The sequence below is a fragment of the Cornus florida genome, unplaced genomic scaffold (genome assembly GCF_030987335.1).
Source record: "Cornus florida cultivar Cherokee Brave unplaced genomic scaffold, ASM3098733v1 CherokeeBrave_3.0.0_Hap2_Chr08, whole genome shotgun sequence".
In the NCBI taxonomy this organism is placed as follows: domain Eukaryota; kingdom Viridiplantae; phylum Streptophyta; class Magnoliopsida; order Cornales; family Cornaceae; genus Cornus; species Cornus florida.
The window spans coordinates 13,055,039-13,072,871 of NW_026775578.1; the positions used below are offsets into that span (position 1 = coordinate 13,055,039).

General features: G+C 34.2%; 3 protein-coding genes across 7 annotated transcripts; 2 read left to right on the plus strand and 1 right to left on the minus strand.

Annotated features, from left to right (window-relative positions):
• Positions 1 to 589: 589 nt before the first annotated feature.
• LOC132269459 (uncharacterized) lies at positions 590 to 2,274 on the minus strand. Its single transcript, XM_059770649.1, has one exon. The coding sequence runs from the start codon at positions 1,629 to 1,631 to the stop codon at positions 726 to 728; it is 906 nt and encodes a 301-aa protein (XP_059626632.1). The 5' UTR covers positions 1,632 to 2,274; the 3' UTR covers positions 590 to 725.
• Positions 2,275 to 7,618: 5,344 nt separating this feature from the next.
• Positions 7,619 to 8,411, plus strand: LOC132269737 (WUSCHEL-related homeobox 2). The gene is made up of 2 exons (XM_059770990.1): positions 7,619 to 7,952; positions 8,032 to 8,411. Exons 1-2 carry the CDS (start codon positions 7,619 to 7,621, stop codon positions 8,409 to 8,411), a joined length of 714 nt encoding a protein of 237 aa, XP_059626973.1.
• Positions 8,412 to 12,035: 3,624 nt separating this feature from the next.
• On the plus strand, positions 12,036 to 14,745 carry LOC132269460 (uncharacterized). 5 transcript variants are annotated; one of them, XR_009469504.1, is made up of 4 exons: positions 12,038 to 12,214; positions 12,397 to 14,149; positions 14,302 to 14,372; positions 14,468 to 14,745. XR_009469504.1 is itself a non-coding variant. In XM_059770650.1 (2 exons), exon 1 carries the CDS (start codon positions 12,618 to 12,620, stop codon positions 14,124 to 14,126), a length of 1,509 nt encoding a protein of 502 aa, XP_059626633.1. In that variant the 5' UTR covers positions 12,038 to 12,617; the 3' UTR covers positions 14,127 to 14,149; positions 14,302 to 14,461. The 5 variants fall into 5 exon arrangements, 1 of the variants encoding a protein (XP_059626633.1); XR_009469502.1 differs by having other exon boundaries at positions 12,038 to 14,149; XR_009469505.1 differs by having other exon boundaries at positions 12,038 to 14,149; positions 14,302 to 14,360.
• Positions 14,746 to 17,833: the final 3,088 nt, after the last annotated feature.

Consider the following 17,833-nt stretch of genomic DNA (forward strand, 5'->3'; position numbering starts at 1 on the left):
TGATACAAGTATAAATTTGAATGGAAGGGCCCATTATTGGGGGATATATATGTGTATACATACACACGTGTTGTCACAGACATACATTACAATTTGGTAATGACGCAAACTTATGCTAATTTTTTTTAAAAAACTAGTGAGTGTAAAGAGTCTAAGTCTGGCACTCTCAAAATTCACCAAAGATACTAACCACTGGACTATCGAGGCATCTGCAATATCCAAAAATCATTGCAACTAAAACTATGTGTCACAAAAAAAAAAAAAAAAAAAACTAGGACAAAATAATTCAAAGAAGTGATCATCACTTTTAGACATCTCAGGAGTGGATGGGGGGCAATTAACACAAGTACCCCACTAATTCCCCCACTAAGTTAATCAACATCATAACATTAATTTTCAGAAATATCAATTTTTTGGTAAAAAAAAAATAAAGAAAAATTGCCTGAAAATTTCAAGATAATTCTGCACACAAAATGTCAATTTGCCTGAAAAATTAAATAATATATATGCACAAAGATGTGAAAAACCACAAAGAAACAAAAATTCAAAAACCAACCCAAAAAAAAAAAAACAAAAAAAGCCAAAGATATATCAAATCTCTAATCTCTATTAGAAATTTAGAAATAATACACATCTGTAATGAGTTTGTAAATTTAATCTTAACAGACAAAAGAAGGAAAAAATTAGAACAGGAATCTAACACCCATTTCATGTTAATTTCGAAATTAACATTGCAACATGGTTTGGTGTTGTAATGGTGAAGGGGAAGAAGCCAATGGAAGTACCTGATGTTGTGGCAATTGGTGATGAGTCTCTCTCTCTCTGTTCTTACCCACAACAATTTTAATAACAGACCCTCCATCTGACCTCTCTTCTGTCACCATTGTTGAATCCACAACACACCCACCATTTTTTAGGGCTTTTTTCTCAGCTTCCTCCTTCAATCTTCTCATCAGCTTCTCCTCTGCATCTCTCAAGAACTTGAATTTTGGTGGGGGTGAAGATCTCACCCTGTTGAGTTCAGCATCTGTTGATGATTCAAAGAGGGGATTGAATCCATGGTTGTTATAAGTATCCAAAGTGGGGTGAGGAGACTTTGATGATGGTGAAGAAGATGAGAAATTCTCAACAGCAAGAATTAGGTCACTGAGGCTTCTAGTTCTTGACCCAATCCTGCTTCTTGATTTCCCATCATCAGACTCCAAATCCTCCTTTGTTTCCTCCTTGATGGTGAAGAGAAACCTTGGTGGGCCACACAGATTGTGCAGCCTCATCAGCTCTGAAATCTGGGTGTCTTCACCAAAACCTTTGAGCAGCAAGTCCTTGCCTGACCCCAATTCTAGGTCCGGCGGTTCGGCCCCAATCACAACATCTGGGTTGTTGTTTCTCACTGAACTGGTGAGTTCTTGAGTACTGTTAGTGCTGCTGTTGTTAAGAGAAGTGGTTCTCTTCCAACACAAGGAATTGTGGAGGATCTGTTTGGCATGGTTGATTATGTAATGCTCTTTCATCTCTCTGTTTGTGTTCTTCTTCTTCCACCACAACAAATAGTAGACTTCTCCAACAAGACCAAATAGGATGCACCCAAACACTAAACTCAACACAATTCCTAAACCACTAAAAGATCCCATCTTTCCCTGGTAAATCACATCCAACAAAACAATATATATATATATATATATATATATATATATATATATATATATATTTTTTTTTTTTGTTGAAATAGAGAGATTAAAATAAATAAATAAATTATTAGAACTCACACCAAACTATGAGCAAAAAAGGAAATTTCACAAACCCATCATGAAATTTGTGAACAATTCCATTGTTTTTAGTGAAAATAAGAGGGCAGAAATAAAAATTTTCAACATTGATGAAAAATCATTCTCAATACTCATAGAAAATCACAAAACCAGAAAGGACCCTCCTTCTACAACACCTCAAAGCAAAAGAAAATTGCTAAAGATTCCACTTTTTCCTATAAAATTCACTGAACCCAGAAAGACTCTCTCCCTAGGAATCCAAAAGTTTGCAATGAAATCAAAGGAACCAGAAGAACGCTCAGAAACAAAAAAGACTCCCTCTCTCTCTCTAACTCCCTCTCTCTCTCTCTCTCTAACAAAGCTTAACACTCTCCGGAAACACAAGCAATAATTTCCCAAAGCTTTTTTAAGGACCTTATATATTGCCTGAAACACACGCTATGAGAAAAAAAAAACAGTGCTTTCTTTATGGAAATTTACCTGGTTGGAAGCACTAACTTACCTTTTAAGCCCAAAATTTCAACATCCCACGACACCAATAGGGCTGACAAACTATTCTTTTTTATTCAATAATAAAGACTAAAAAAAGGAATCAAAACTCAATATTTGTAAAATCAAATATACATATAAGATATCTTTCTTTATTATATAGTGGGATCTTGGCATATGATGATGGACCAAGTTTTCTCCGCCTGCAATATATTTCTTTGTGCACCTTCAACGGTCAAAAAAGGGTTGTCCTTCATTAACAAAAACGATGCTGGTTTACGGTTTGAATTTCATCAATTCAATAGTAAAATGTGTAATTCAAATTTGAGTTCCGTTATCTTCTTTATAATGAAATTAGAGTGTTGAAATTAGAGAAAAGTTATAAAAAAATTGAATTAGAATTTTTTTCAATTTTAATTAAAAAATTTTAATTTCATACCGTCAAAGATAATTTTGGTATAATTGAAAATTTAGTTAGGATACCAAACTGATTTTAAAGAGTAAAGTACACTTACTTCTCCTTTAATTAGTTTCACTTAAAGTCAAAGATGATCAACATTAATGTATCAAGTTTTTTATCTTCATATGACAACTCTGACTTTTGCAATGCGGTGAAGACACTTTTGTCCATGTAAAAAGACAATACTCATAACATTTTCAACAATTCATTTTTTTTTTGTTACGAGTAACATTGTATATGAAGTTAAAAAAAACTTCTCACCTCATTAATGAAACTGAAAGTAGAGATATGTTTGTTAAGGGTTCGTTTGACAACCACAGTTATTTTGTACTTTTGCTTTGAGCTGAAGCAGAATTAATATTTTTACTTTTAGAATGTGTTCAATACTATTTAGAAGCGTGTTTGGTAATGTAAATTTGTTACAAGATTTTTAGAAGTAAAAACATGAAGCATGTTTAGTAAAAAATATTGCAAGTTTGAAAATTTGAATGGTTAGTCAAAAAAATTATTTTAGAAAATAAATTTTTTTATTTTTTGAACATTATTTTGTTATAGTGCGGAAGTAAACAAAAGTATCATTTGGATACTTTCGATTTTGGCCTCAATTTTGTAAGTGCTTCAATACTATTCAAACACACAGTGAATATTATCAAACATGTTTCGTGCTTTTGCTTCGTTATAAACTTACAGTACACAAACAAAAGTAAAAAACACGAAGCAAAAGCACCAGCCAAAGATGCCCTAAATCCATATAAGTATAAAGGATGCAGGTGCAATTATTTAAAATATAGAAGAAATAAGTGTAATAAATTTTAACTAGAAGGGAGGTAAATATAAAGACTATAATCGGCTGAGGTGGGCGTGTGTGGAATCGTTGGAGGGTCACATCCTCTCAGAGCAGCTCACATGGGGCAAGCAAAGACGTCTGTCATTTATTCCAAAAAGAAGTCATAAATATAGAGAGAGGAGATACATAAAGGACAGAAAGGGCGTCTAACAGCTTATACATGCGAAGATAATCTGAACCCGAAAAAGGAGTGATAATAGATCGATGAGTTGTGATTGCATCGCTCACGCGGACTGTCCACGTTACAATCTTTATAGACCACACTCTTACACCCATTTCCCCCCGAAGATTTAGCTGGGCTTGGGCTATCTTGGATCATATACTCATATATATATAGACACACGCACACGCACACGCACACGCACACATAAGGCTAAAATGTAAATAATTGAACTATTACCTATTTATAAATAATCTACTTGACCAGCAGGTCTGTGACCTAACGGTATAAGGCTCTTACTTCTCAAAGGGAGATCAGGAGTTCGAACCTTAATGGAGACAGTGTGTGTAAGTCCCAATTAGGAAAAAAAAAAATCTACTTGAATTATAAATTATTCTTCTAGACTATTAATTTGTTACAATTAAGAATAAATTCCTACCTTTTTTTATTATATTTGTCATTTTTTATTAAATTATTTTTATTATATTTTCTCTTATATAAATATTAATACCATTTATCTGAATCTTATTATTAGTATCAATTTATCATAAAAATGAAAAGAAAAAAAAAAGATTTGTAACTACCATTTTCTAAAATAATTAACTTATTATTAAAATTTTATTATTAATAATAAAACTTTTTATACTCACTTTATACTTTTTTTTTTTACCATAAAAATACATTATTTTTCATTCAATATATTAATTAAAAATTAATAAATACTTAAATAAAGAAAAACTTCTTTTTAATACAATATATTCATTAAAAATTAAGAAATTACTTGACTTGTTTTAAAAAATTTACTTAAGATATTTATTTAAAAAATTGATTTCAAAAATTAAAAGTAAATGTATGCAAATTTAATGAAGAATATGTTATCAAATTAGTATGTTTTTTTTTCATAATTTATTTCAACAAGAAAATAGATTAAGTGTAATTCAATAAGAAATGGTATTTTGGTCATTTAATGAAATATAATAAAGACATTGGAGAGGTATTTTATAATTAAATGTGATAGTTTAGAGGATTTTATGCACAAAATATATTTCAAGAAGTATCTGAAAATTCTAACATAATTCGGGATTTTTTGTACTGTACCCTAATAATAATTTATTAAAATTTGCGAATAATAATAATAATTTATTAAAATTTGTATCAATACGGATACATTGTGAATATGTTATGCATATATTAGTTATCGTGAGTGAATCAGATGTAATACAACAGGTCTGAATGTCCACGAGCCTCACATGAGAGTTCATTCTGTATTGACGTCACTCACAGAAGAGTGTACCTAAGAATTGTCAAATAAATGCACTGTTACACCCATCACCATACATTTATTTAACTGGGTTGGGCTATATTGGATCATCTATGCGCTGTATATTCCATAATAATATAATAAAAATTATTTATTAATATTTGTGTCAAATACTCTCTCAATTCCAAAGTAAATGTCTCTCCCTCAAATCTAACTTTAATATGATAAATTTTAATACTTTTTTATTATATTGATAATGAATGAATTATTAAATATGTCTATAATGGGTCTACAAAATGTGATAATTTCTTTTTATAAATTTAATATAAGAAGGTTAAATCGCTAATGGTATAAAAAAACGTACTTAATTTTTTAAATGGGATATTTATTTTGAAACTGTCATAAAAATGTGAACATTTAATTAAGTGGCTACAGGGGCTGGGCCTAAGTGGGAAATAAATGCAGCTGGGGTTTATGTACTGGCACTGAAGTGAGCTTCTTTAGCCCCACTTAATGGAATTAATTAATTTACGGTAAATATGAAGTTGGAAGTGCCTGAGTTTACATATGGTGGAATAAACTTACTTACATATTCATTACATGTAATTAGGATATTAATTTGAAGGAAAAAATAAAATAAATCGACACTAGAGTATTTCTCTATTTTTATTTCAATTATTTATTGTTGTGTAATGACTAATGAGTCCATTTTGCATATTGAATTTTTTGATCATTTGAATTGTGAACATTTTCTAGTTTCTACTATTTCTTTTTTCCTTTTGGTTTAAGACCATGGTATCAACTTCTTCTTCTTGTTTGTTTTTTTTTTTTTTGAATTAGATTCAAGCTAATTTAAGAAACCCAATTCAATTCAAATCCGTTTTTAACAAAGTATTGGATCTAATTTTAAGATCGAATTTGAAAATGAGTCAAGCATGAATTTATCAATTGGAGAATCGACAAAAATAAGCAAATTTTCCCTTTTTTTTTTCTAAAATATTGTTTGGGATTATATATAAATTATATTCATACAATCTAATTCAAATTCAGACATGGCCACACTAATGAAATCGCACATCGATTATCTATCATTTGCTTTTGGTGCTCCTCCCATTTGCAATGTTTTCATGTAAAAAATCTAGCGACATCTACCAATAAAATTGTATCGAAGTGGAAGTCCAAAAACAAAGCCAGCTTGGACATTGCTTTCATTCACGAACTCCCTTGTCCATTGGCTTTGGGAATGCAAATATAACACGTCTATTAGCTATGCGCCAAAACCTCTATTCTGCAACCAAATTCATCAAACAACTCTTCAGACAAATGCATCCACACAATCGGATAAATGGAAGAAATTTAGCCTAGGTACGTGAATGCGTATAAAATAAGAAAAATGCTTCTCTAATTCAATTGGAGGGTCCAATTGTCGCACCGAAAAACCCTTAGCCCATGAAATTTAGAGTTGAACACTAATGGATGCAATGGTACTCAATATTGAGCCCCAATGCAGTCATTGCAGAGCTGAGTACGATTTGGTACAATGGTCCAGTGATACTCTCAAATTAGAGTTGCACCACTCTAAAAATAATTTAAATTATGTGGCCCCACCCACATAAAAATTATGGATGTCACTGCTTAGTGGTAGTGGGACCTATGGTATGTGAGTAATGTTAGCGACCGGAAATTCAGATAGCTATTCATATGGTACAACTTTCTCAAACTAAAATTTGTCATCCTAAATTTAATGCGCTGCTAAAATTAGAAAATAAAAATACTCAAGCGAAAATCTGTAATTCGAAATTGAATTTGGAGGGGAAATTGGAGGATGAGAATAGGTAAGTGGGGCCAGTTATACCTGCTGTTTTAGTTGTTATCTACTATTGAGTCCTTCTGTCAACTCAAGATGTGGATTTAAGTTAGAATTTGAAAATGTAAAAAACATGTTACAGTTAATAGATTTATAACTTTGCAGATTAGACATAACCTTTGTTACATGACCCCAAAAAAAAAATTGGAAATTATGATTCCCACCCGACGCACCACAAGGTCCACAAAGGGTCACCGATCACCTCACCCAGGACCTTTAAACTTCTTCTGCACTGGCACTCTCTTTCTCTCACTTCAATTCCCAATGCCCTAGCTTTATGCTACCTAAACATATAGCTCCCACCTATACCTTACAACCCAACCGCCTGTCTTTTTCCCTTGTCACATATATACCCTTCCTTGGCCCCTACCCTACTTCTCCTCAGTCACACGCATTTCTGTCATTCCCAAGATTATAACAGGGACTTACTTTGTGATTTCGCAACAAGACTGGGGTACTATCGTCCTTTCACTTTCGCTTGCTTACAACGAGGACAAAAACGCGCCTCACTTAGCCGCTACCCGCCATGTTTTCAGAGATGTTCAGCACCAAAAACAATACGCATGTCAAGCCCCACTAACCTTTTTGTTTGACTCTATCTCTCTCTAAATATATATATATGTATATACACACACACACACTGTATCTCTTTAAATAGATAAGTATGAGATTACAAAAACCATGCAAAAAGTAAACCATCTCTCTTTTTCTTGATTTCTTTGTTGAGCAGTACTTCAAAGTCCAAACACTTGTCTGTGATCATCATATATGGAGGGTGAGAAGTGCGTGGACACGTCGAAGTCCGGTGGAGTTCCGGCGAGTTCGAGGTGGAATCCGACGAAGGAACAAATAAACATGCTTGAGAGCATGTATATGCAAGGTATAAGGACACCCAACGCTGAGCAGATACAGCAGATCACAAGCAGGCTAAAAGCGTATGGCCACATAGAGGGGAAGAACGTCTTTTACTGGTTTCAGAACCACAAGGCCAGGCAAAGGCAGAAACAGAAACAAGAGACTATGGCTTATTTCATGACCCACTACCTTCATAACAATCCTTCCACTACTACTCAGCCTGTTTTCCCTCCTCCTTGTCCAAATGGTAATTTGCTTATATATATATATATATATGATTAATTACCAATTAATATCTGAAATATGTGATTTTGTTTAATTTACAGTTGTTTGTAGCCCATACTACATGCCACGTAGCGATTTAGGGTTCTACCCACAGAACCCCGAGGTGCTTCTACCTGGTGGCACGAAGAGGAGATCATCAAAACCAAAGAAAGTGGACAACACTTGTGGTCATGTGGTATATGAACCTTCTCAAATGGGACACATCAACAACATTAATGGTACCGACTCTGATCAAGAAACTTTGGCTTTGTTTCCTTTGGAGCCTACTGGGATTTTACATGCAAGAACAGAAACATCTTCTAATTCCACTACTCTTTCAAGCTCCTCTGAGACTACTGGCATTATTGAACAAGGTTGGGGTCATGACCAACCATTCATTGACTTTTTCTCCCGAGGAAATCGCTCCTGTGAGAGTGATTGAATGTTAAGGTCTTGGGTTAAGATTTTTATATTGGACTTTTCAGGAAGTTAGGTTTTTTTTTGGGGGACAGTCATGTTTTTTTGGTATGGAAAAGGAGGTGTGTAGAGATTTATCTAGCTGTATATCTTTGTTTGATTTGGTGGTCAGTTTACGTTATAATTTTATTTTATTTTTTCATGTTACCACTTTTCGCCCGACTTGTCTGGAAGGCCTGTGTTCGAGCCTACACGTGGTATTTCTAGTAAGTGGACATATAATCATAGAAATTCTCAATTTGCCTTGCTACAGTTTTTCAAGAAAAAACATGAAATCCTTTCACAGTAGAGAAATATAAAATTGGCTGGAATTATATACTAATGAGAGCGAAAATTGTTTGATATTAATGTTGCAAAAAGAAAAAAAAAATTATGAACAGGGGAATTTTATCTTATCATATCACATGAATTTACTGAAATAGGAGGAGATCTATCGAATTAGGATCCCAATAGTTTTCATATCATTCAAAAATATTTGAACAGTTGAACCATACATTTGAATTTCAAGTTTACAGTTAAACTATAAATATTGAAGTTCAGAAATTAAATTAAGAATTGGAGTTTTAGAATTGAAATTGATGGTAAAAAAATTTAGAAAATTGAACCAAAATTTCATCTAATTCCACCAATTAAAATTTCAAAACTTTAACAGCCAGCTGAACACAGCCTTTAAGATTTCACTTATGAAATAAAATAAAATTTGGAGGACTATAATCCATCGAGATTCCCTTCAGTCCACAAAATTAATCCATGTGCCATGATATATGATAAGAATTAATGGATTCAAAGTTATGTATTTCAAGTGTAACATAAAGACGTTTTCAACTCTAGCATTACTAAATACGGACCACCTTAGGGAACTTTAATAAAACTAGGCAATCTAGAGATTACTTAATCAAATTAATTATAATTAGTATGGTGATGAACATTTTCAAAAAATTTACTTCAAATTGCTCTAGCTAAATTAATTCTCTATGAAGCAAAAATGCATTTTTATGAAATTGAATAACTTGTGTTCAAATTAATGAAGATGATATGTAAAACTATATAATCAATTTTTAAGTGTTCCAAACATTTTAACTAGAAGTGGGTTAGGTTGGAAACTTAGGACCATATCCAACAAAATGGAATGGACCCATCTTAGACTTTCGACCCATCCGGGTGAGGCCCATTGAGAGAATCTGCCTCGAGCCCATACGGGGAGAGGCACAAATCCAACTAATTTAGACCTCTGCGTCGTGCCGTCGCCGTTACTTCTTTTTCCTTTTCTAATTTTTGTTCTTTTCTCCGATTGAACCGTTACCTTCACTTAACGGTCTCTTTTATCGTTCCAAACGGTGCTTAACACCAACCCTTCTAAGTACATGAATGTTCAAAGACTGCATTCATCCTCACCCAATAATTTACCTTCTAATCAATTAACTTAACAATTTTTTTAAGGAGGCACGTAATTATCATCCATCCTACTTGTACTGTACATGAAGCTTATTAAGGTTTTTTTTTTATTTTTGATCGTTTTTTTTGAAAAGTTCACAGACATTTTTCTTGTTATATTTCTAATCAATTTGATTATACTTATTTATTTTTATTTTTCTACTTTAACCATAATCATTTTTTATCCCTTTATTATGCACATATTCATTCAGTTTTATATATCCATGTCATCTAAAATATATTCCCCTGTAAATAAATAAATAAATCTCTCTCCTTTATCCACCTAATTATTCAGATTTAAATAACTTTTTCTATTATGGTCATGACTTCTACAAGGTAGTAAAGCTGATTCATTGCAGGTGATAATTCGTGTTCTTAGATTATATTTGTATTTTGTTAAGACATAGATATTCTGTTTAGGGCTGCAACTTGGACGAGTTGGGCAAGTTTGAGGTATAACTTAAGCCCAACCCACACCATATGAAATGCTCAATCCAAGCTCAACATTAACCATATCCCCAATTTTAATTACTCAACCCAAGTCCAATCCATCATTCTACTTTTAAATTCAGGATTGCAACTCAGGTAACGAATACGACACGATTATTAATTATATAAAAAAAATTTCAATAGTAATACGGCATATGTAACTCTTTTAATAAACGAATCAAAACTTACATTAACCAGATTAATTGAGTTATAAATAAATTAAGAATCAAATAAAAACACGTGTAAATTCAAATTCTCCAATAGTGAATATTGCTCGCATCTGGCCGAAATTTGAAAGTCTCTACCCGTGGATCCATGATTGTGTACAGTCAATCATTTTTTGAATGACAACTCACTAGGTGGACTATTTGAATTGAAGAAGCTAGGATCCATTGCTTAAAGAGTCCCTTAAATACTACTATTCCGTGATGGAAAATATTTTATATCCTTGTTTGCATGTCTCCATTCAAGCACTTTAAGGACTAACCTTTTAATTCAGTCATTTTTATTTTTGTTTGATGTAGGAATGAAAAATTGAAAGGAGTGAAAATAAAAATGAAACACAAGAATTATTTTCAATAGAGGATTAAAATGAAAGTGCCGAGTGATTGAGTTGTCTTACACTCTTCTCCTCTTCTCTAACTTGACGTGTAATATTTTTGTCAAAATAATAATAATAATAATAATAATAATAGTGTACTTATCACGGACACGGACACGAAATACGAGTACGATACGACACGGATACGGTAACACGACAAATTTTAAAAAAATAAGATACGAACACGACGGGGATACGCCTATAAAATTATATATATATATATATATATATATAATTATATATTCAAAATATAATTACTAGAACAGGTATATATAAATACAAAATTGTAAATAAAACAATAACAAATAACATGACCAATTTTTATAATTTCATCTTTGCTATAAGAAAAATATAGACAAGACAAAATAGAAAATAAATGAAAAAAAAAAGTCTTGTTCATGTAGAGAGATAATTGAAGAAGAGGAGAGACTGAGAGAGGAAGTGAGAGAAAATAAATTTTCTGTGTAATACTATGTTGTTTGTAGTTGTTTTTTTATTTTTTCAAAATTTTACTTTTAAACTTTTAAAATTAGTAAATTACATTAGGTACCCCATTTATCTTTAAAAAAAAATTACAAAATATACCCCGCCGTGTCCCTAGAGTATCCGAGCCGTGTCCACCCCGTGTCCTCCTCGTGTTCGAGCCGCCCCGTGTCCTCCTCGTGTTCGAGCCGTGTCTAATAAAAAATAATTTCTGGACACTTCACAGAAGTGTCGGACACGTGTCCGAGTCTCGGATACGGGTGTCGGTGTTCGAAAAATGTTTGACACCGATACGGGATTCTTGGGAGGAGTGTCCGTGCTTCATAGGTACTGATATAGTATGTTTAAATAACTATAAAGTATGAAATATTTTTGGAAGACAACTGTGTTATTATTTCTTTAAAAAAATACTAATTGTGAGAGAGAAACAAAAAAAAAGGCAACTATTTATCTCCTGTACCATAGGGAGTTAAGTGCTAAAAAACAAGTAGGACAGCTTCACAATTTTGGCAAAATATAGGGTATTACTGTTTCAGTATTCTTCAGTGTTCCCGAGGAGTTCTTATCAGATTGTTTGTGGCGTTACCGTCAGTATTCCCGCAAAAAATCCGTTTAATCAGACGGTGTATTTAACAGAATCCGTCACCGTTTATTTCGTCCTCAATTTTTCTCTGGACTGTAGAGGTGAGGTGATAGATTATTGGAGAGGATTGCTTGTGAAGATCTTCTGTCTCTGTGGATTCGAAACCAATCTTCAAAAGGTAAATCTCTGAGATACCCTCTTTATCCATCCACTTTCTTCTTCTCTTCCATAGTTTCAGATTTTGTAGCTCTTTTCAATTTTTATTTATTTATTTATTTTTTCCGTTTCTTCAGCCATTCTCTTCTTACTGTACATATATATATCTAGGGTTATTTCAAATTTCACTATTTTTCTATTTAGGAATTGAAACATTCTGATCTTGAAGTCCTTATTTCCCCTCTAAAGCGTTTTTGCTACATGAGTCCTTTATGGGGTGATTGATTTAGGGGTTAATTCAGTATATGTTTCGGGGATTTATTTATATGGGGATTTGAGAAGGTGCTTTTTATTTTTTTATTTTTTATGTTGGTGGGTCTGAAATTTCGTAGTAGCAGAGAACCACATAGTAAATTAGAGCAGAAATGGGGGAAGATTTACTCACAACCCTAACGATTGAGAAATATCATCCATCAACATTCTTATCTATGGATTCGATTGCCACTTCTCACGAGGAATCGGATCGAGACATGAATAGGCAGGTCATCCTTTCTCGGCCACCTGATATTAATCTTCCGCTATCGGCGGAGAGAAGTCCTCCGCCAGGGCCACCACAGCTGTGGAACCATGACAGCTATGATATGCTAGAGGTTGGCCTTGGACATCAAATTAACGAATCGGAAACACTACTGAATATTACTAAGATTGGGCGGAAATGTGCTAAGAGGTTGGATAGTGTATGGGGGGCTTGGTTTTTCTTTAGTTTCTACTTCAAGCCTGTTTTGAAAGAGAAGTCAAAGTGCAACATAATTCGGGATAGCAATGGGGTCTGTGGCTTTGATAAGTCGGATCTCCAGCTCGATGTTTTCTTGGTTCAGCATGATATGGAGAATATGTATATGTGGGTATTCAAAGAGAGGCCTGAGAATGCCTTGGGTAAGATGCAGTTGAGGAGTTACATGAATGGGCACTCACGCCAGGGCGAGCGTCCATTTCCGTTTAGTGTTGACAAGGGTTTTGTTCGATCGCATAGAATGCAGCGGAAACATTACAGGGGCCTTTCTAATCCTCAGTGTGTGCATGGGATTGAGCTTGTTCCGTCACCAAATCTTATGGCTATTGATGAGGAAGAACAAAAGAAATGGATGGAACTTACTGGCAGAGATCTTAATTTCTCTCTCTCCCCTGAAGCAAGGGACTTTTCGTCATGGAGAAACCTTCCGAACACGGATTTTGAGCTTGAGAGACCACTTCCTCCATTAAAGGGTAATCCGCATAACCCTTCAAGGAAATTGCTTAATGGGTCTGGTTTGAACTTGTCAACACTGCCATCTAACCAGGTAAATGGCAGTGGAATAGATCTCTTACCTGTTTGCAACAAGAGGAGGAAGGACCTCTTCCCACATGGGAATGATGAAGATTGTTGTCTGCCCATTAATCCACATTCTGATAGACTTCAAGAAATGGAGATCCACCCCATTGAACCACCTTGGATGAGTGAGTTTAGTGGGGTAATGAGGAATGTATATGGGCCTGTTACAGCAGCAAAAACTGTCTATGAGGATGAAGAAGGATATTTAATCATTATCACCTTGCCTTTTGCTGATCCTGAAAGGGTAAAAGTTCATTGGTGGAACAATCTCACTCATGGTGTTGTGAAGATATCATCCGTGAGCACAGCATGCATGCCCTTTGTCCAGAGAAATGATAGAACGTTTAAGCTCAGTGATCCATCTCCTGAGCACTGCCCTCCTGGAGAATTTAAAAGAGAAATCCCGCTTGCCACCCGAATTCCAGATGATGCCAAGCTAGAAGCATACTTCGATAAAGGTGGAACAGTTCTTGAGATTAAAGTGCCAAAACACCGTGTGGGACCAGAAGAGCATGAGGTTCCTGTTTCCCTTCGTCCTCCCAATGACTTTGTGTTGTCTTGAATGTGGCATTTGGGCAATGAAATGTAAGGGTAGCTATTATGATCAGTTTATCACTTACTATGTCCCAAAAAAGATAAATTTCTAAGACAAATTTTCATCCTTGCTAATCACAACTTTTCAAACTTTTGACTCATAGCGATTGATTTGTTTTTTGTTTTTTTGTTGTTTTTTTTAGTTTTTTGGGGGTACCTTTAGTTTGGGATTTGCTCCTGAGCTTAAATATGAAGTGCTAAGGTCAGTGGTATGGTAAGGACATTGGAACCTCATTGTTGATCTACTTTGTCTATAGTTTTCTGTTATCTACTTAATAGTTAAAATTGCATTATCTTATAATATTCCAGGTCTTTGGAAATGTTCAATCTCAAATGGTTTCTTGCCTTTCATTCTTCTGAAGCATGGGGAGTAATGTTAAACAGATGAAACAAGAAAAAGACATCAAACATGTGATGGTTTTTTTTTTTTTTTTTTTTTTTTTTTTTTTTTTTTTTTTTTTTTACCATTTTTTTGTCTGACCTCTCAATATATATATATATATATATATATTCCCGTCTTACTAATTAAATAAACAGGTTGGATACAGTATTAAGTTATGCAAATTGTGCAGAATATTTTTAGTGGATGTGCTTGTATTGAGAGTGTGGATGTTAGAGCTGGATTTTCTATAGTATTGTTTAGTCATCTTCCCAAGTAGTTGGATTTTGTTACCTTGTTTCTTCTCTTCCAAAAAGACTTTAAACGTAGCTAACAAATCTTAATGATTGTGGGTGATCAAACTAGAGATCCTTCAATCTCTCTTTGAGGCAATGAAATTTATAATCAATATTATGCACCATTATTTTGAGGTTGAAATTGGATAGTATGTATTAATTTTATCAAAGCCTGTTGTGAGAGAGAATCGAAGTGGCAGCATTAGTGTGGGATGTGCAAAACATTCAGCTTCTCTGCCAGCTTGGCCTGGTGATAGGTTGGTGTAATATATCAGAGTTTATGCTCATTGTTTTTCATCTGCTTCAGAAGGTGCCTTACTGACAAGAATGGTAACTGAAACAGGTTTAGGCGGTTCAAAGAAGAAGAAAAAATTGAGTAAGGCATTGCTTGTAGAGCAGGTTCAGACTTCACTTCTACATCTGATTCTGAATATGGCTCAGATGAAGAGACTAAAGCCTAGGTAAATTTGAAGTTGTTGTTCCTATATTTATCCAGAGTTAACTATTTGTTTTCTCATTCTATTATCCATGTCAACGAAAATCAAGAACTCTTCTCATGCTCCATAAACATGAAACCTGTTCATATGGTAGAAGGAACCATTGTAGTTGAATAATTCCTGTGTTGTACCATCCTTTCTATTTGGAGAGTACAACTTTTTTGAACTCTTACCTTTGTTTTCATTTCAAAAGCTGTGATGGTTGCATCTTTAAATTCACCAGGCTGAGACAAAGGTGTACTAATAGTGGGAATTTGCAATGGAAGGTTCAAAGCATGTAGCCAATCTGGAATTCTCCGGATGATCCTGATACAGTTGAGATTTACCTTGCATGCATCCCTTTGTTATTGTCAAAATTAGTGATGCATATAGGAAGACCAAGTAAATAGTTATTTTCATAAGAGTCAGAGTTGTGTTCGCTACAGCATGATCGTGACTGGATGTTCAACTTTGTGGGAGCATGGTCAGGAAGTGGTTCCACTGTCTCAGGCTAACTTGTTTCTGAATCAGATATTGTCATGATTGCAATTAATCATTGACGCTAATGGTAGGCAGGATCATTCATCTCGAAGATAGATTGAACAGTATATGGATACAAATGCTTTTCACATATTTGTTTATGTGCTTGTGCCTATCATACCTCTACCAATGGTGGAAGGCACGTGGGTATTTTCACCACCCCATTCATATCAAAGGAGGATGTTTTACTTTGATACCATAAAAAAAAAAAGGCTTTTCAGCACAACTAACTTTTATTTTTGTATTAACAACAATTGACCGATTTTGTTGCGTGTAATGGAAATGGTAGAATAGATAATTGTCTCAACTCATGAGCAAATAGTCAAAAAGTATATGTGGATTGGATTTATAGTTTTTATAGATTAAAAGATGTAGGTGAGAAGATCTTCACTAACTCCTGGACCTGATTTTTTACCATTTTAAAAATAGAGCACCATCAAATTATTAGATCCCAATCCAAGTATAATAACACTAAATTTGGGATCTCCAGTTTTTGAGGTTATATAAATTCTTTTCCCTTTACTTATCGAGGAAAAAGAAAAGCTTTTCCTTTTTAAAAATTGATTCAAGGTTTCTCACAGGATGAGGATGTTCTGGAGGAGGCATATGCTTCTTGTGGTAGCAAACAGCTCCCAGATTATTCTGGGCCTAGGAGGAGTAACTAGTAAGCGATCAGAGCAGAAGCATGTGGTATGAAAATGCAGTACTTAGTTTTGTGTAGTTCCCAATGAATGTTGTATATCTAATCATCTGCTCCATATTCATCATCTGAAATTAGAAATTATAGAATCATAAACTAGCATGAAATGGCAAAAAAGCAGGGAGGGAATTAAGGATAAATACATATTGTCTGGAAAAATATTGCAGCAAAGTCTGCAAGGATGCCTGAACCTAGCAGCTCTGGTCTGCTGGTACTTGGTGTTAACGTTATTCTCTCTACAGCCCGTCTATTGTGGCTTATCTGAGGAAGGTAACTATTTCCGCAAACAGGGGGAGGTTTGAGAAGGTGAAGGACAGGAGTTGATTCCGGTCTTTCCAAAGTTGCTGCATTGCGTAAAACTCATCTTATATTGAATTCTGTATACGTATCTATATGAAGCCTAAGTGAAATATGCTTTTGCTAGTAACAGATTGACTACTTTACTGCTTGAAATGTTGGTAGCTGGGAAATATACTTTGTTTCACAAGACATCTTATGGGCCATTTAGACGTTTTTATGAACAATAGTTTTAGACATTTAGTATTTAAAGCCTCATTCAAACCAAAAATTCCCAAGACAGTTCCTCTTATTCTACGATAATCGAAGCTGCAGCTCCACGAGTCTGCTTAGAACCGGTGGATTCCTTTGAATGTATTGTATTATTGTTCAAAATACTACCCTAAACATAAAAATTCCCACCTTACATAAATATGTCTAAACTCCATCAACTTTGAGGTAATCTGTCCCACATATTAGGCTGAGCAATTGCATTCTTTAATTCATGTCCTTGATGGTGGGCGATGATTTCCGACTGGGTTAGGTCCAGATGGGGCTTTATGAATCTTCTTCCTTTCAGCCTGCATGATGTTATCTATTTGGTTAAATTTGCATCCAGGTATCAAGCCATTTACATCTTATGAAAGAGCAGTGATTATGGGAATAAGAAAGGGAAACAGTGCTCTTTATACTTACCCAAGTATTTAGAATGTATGTGGTGGTCGGCCTTGGCCTGTGTTGCACAGGGCTGAGCTTGAAATCAACTATGATAGCAATTCGAGAAGGTAAGCTTAATTAGAACTTTTATTCTTGCGTTTTTTTTTTTTTTTTTGGGGGGGGGGGGGGGGGGGGGGGTGGACGGTCGGGTAGGGGAATAAAAGATGATATAAAATACGGTTGAGACTTAATTTAAAAGAAGATAAAAAAACACAAAGTTTAAATTGAAGATTTTGTGTATTCTAGAGTGAAACTGTGTAGTTACTACATACCAAAAAAAAAAAAAAAAAA

Coding starts and splice junctions, on each gene's coding strand:
- LOC132269459 (XM_059770649.1), bottom strand. CDS start 1,631: ATGGGATCTTTTAGTGGTTTAGGAATTGTGTTGAGTTTAGTGTTTGGG.
- LOC132269737 (XM_059770990.1), top strand. CDS start 7,619: ATGGAGGGTGAGAAGTGCGTGGACACGTCGAAGTCCGGTGGAGTTCCG. Junction 7,953..8,031: donor CCCTCCTCCTTGTCCAAATG/GTAATTTGCTTA, acceptor TTTAATTTACAG/TTGTTTGTAGCCCATACTAC.
- LOC132269460 (XM_059770650.1), top strand. CDS start 12,618: ATGGGGGAAGATTTACTCACAACCCTAACGATTGAGAAATATCATCCA.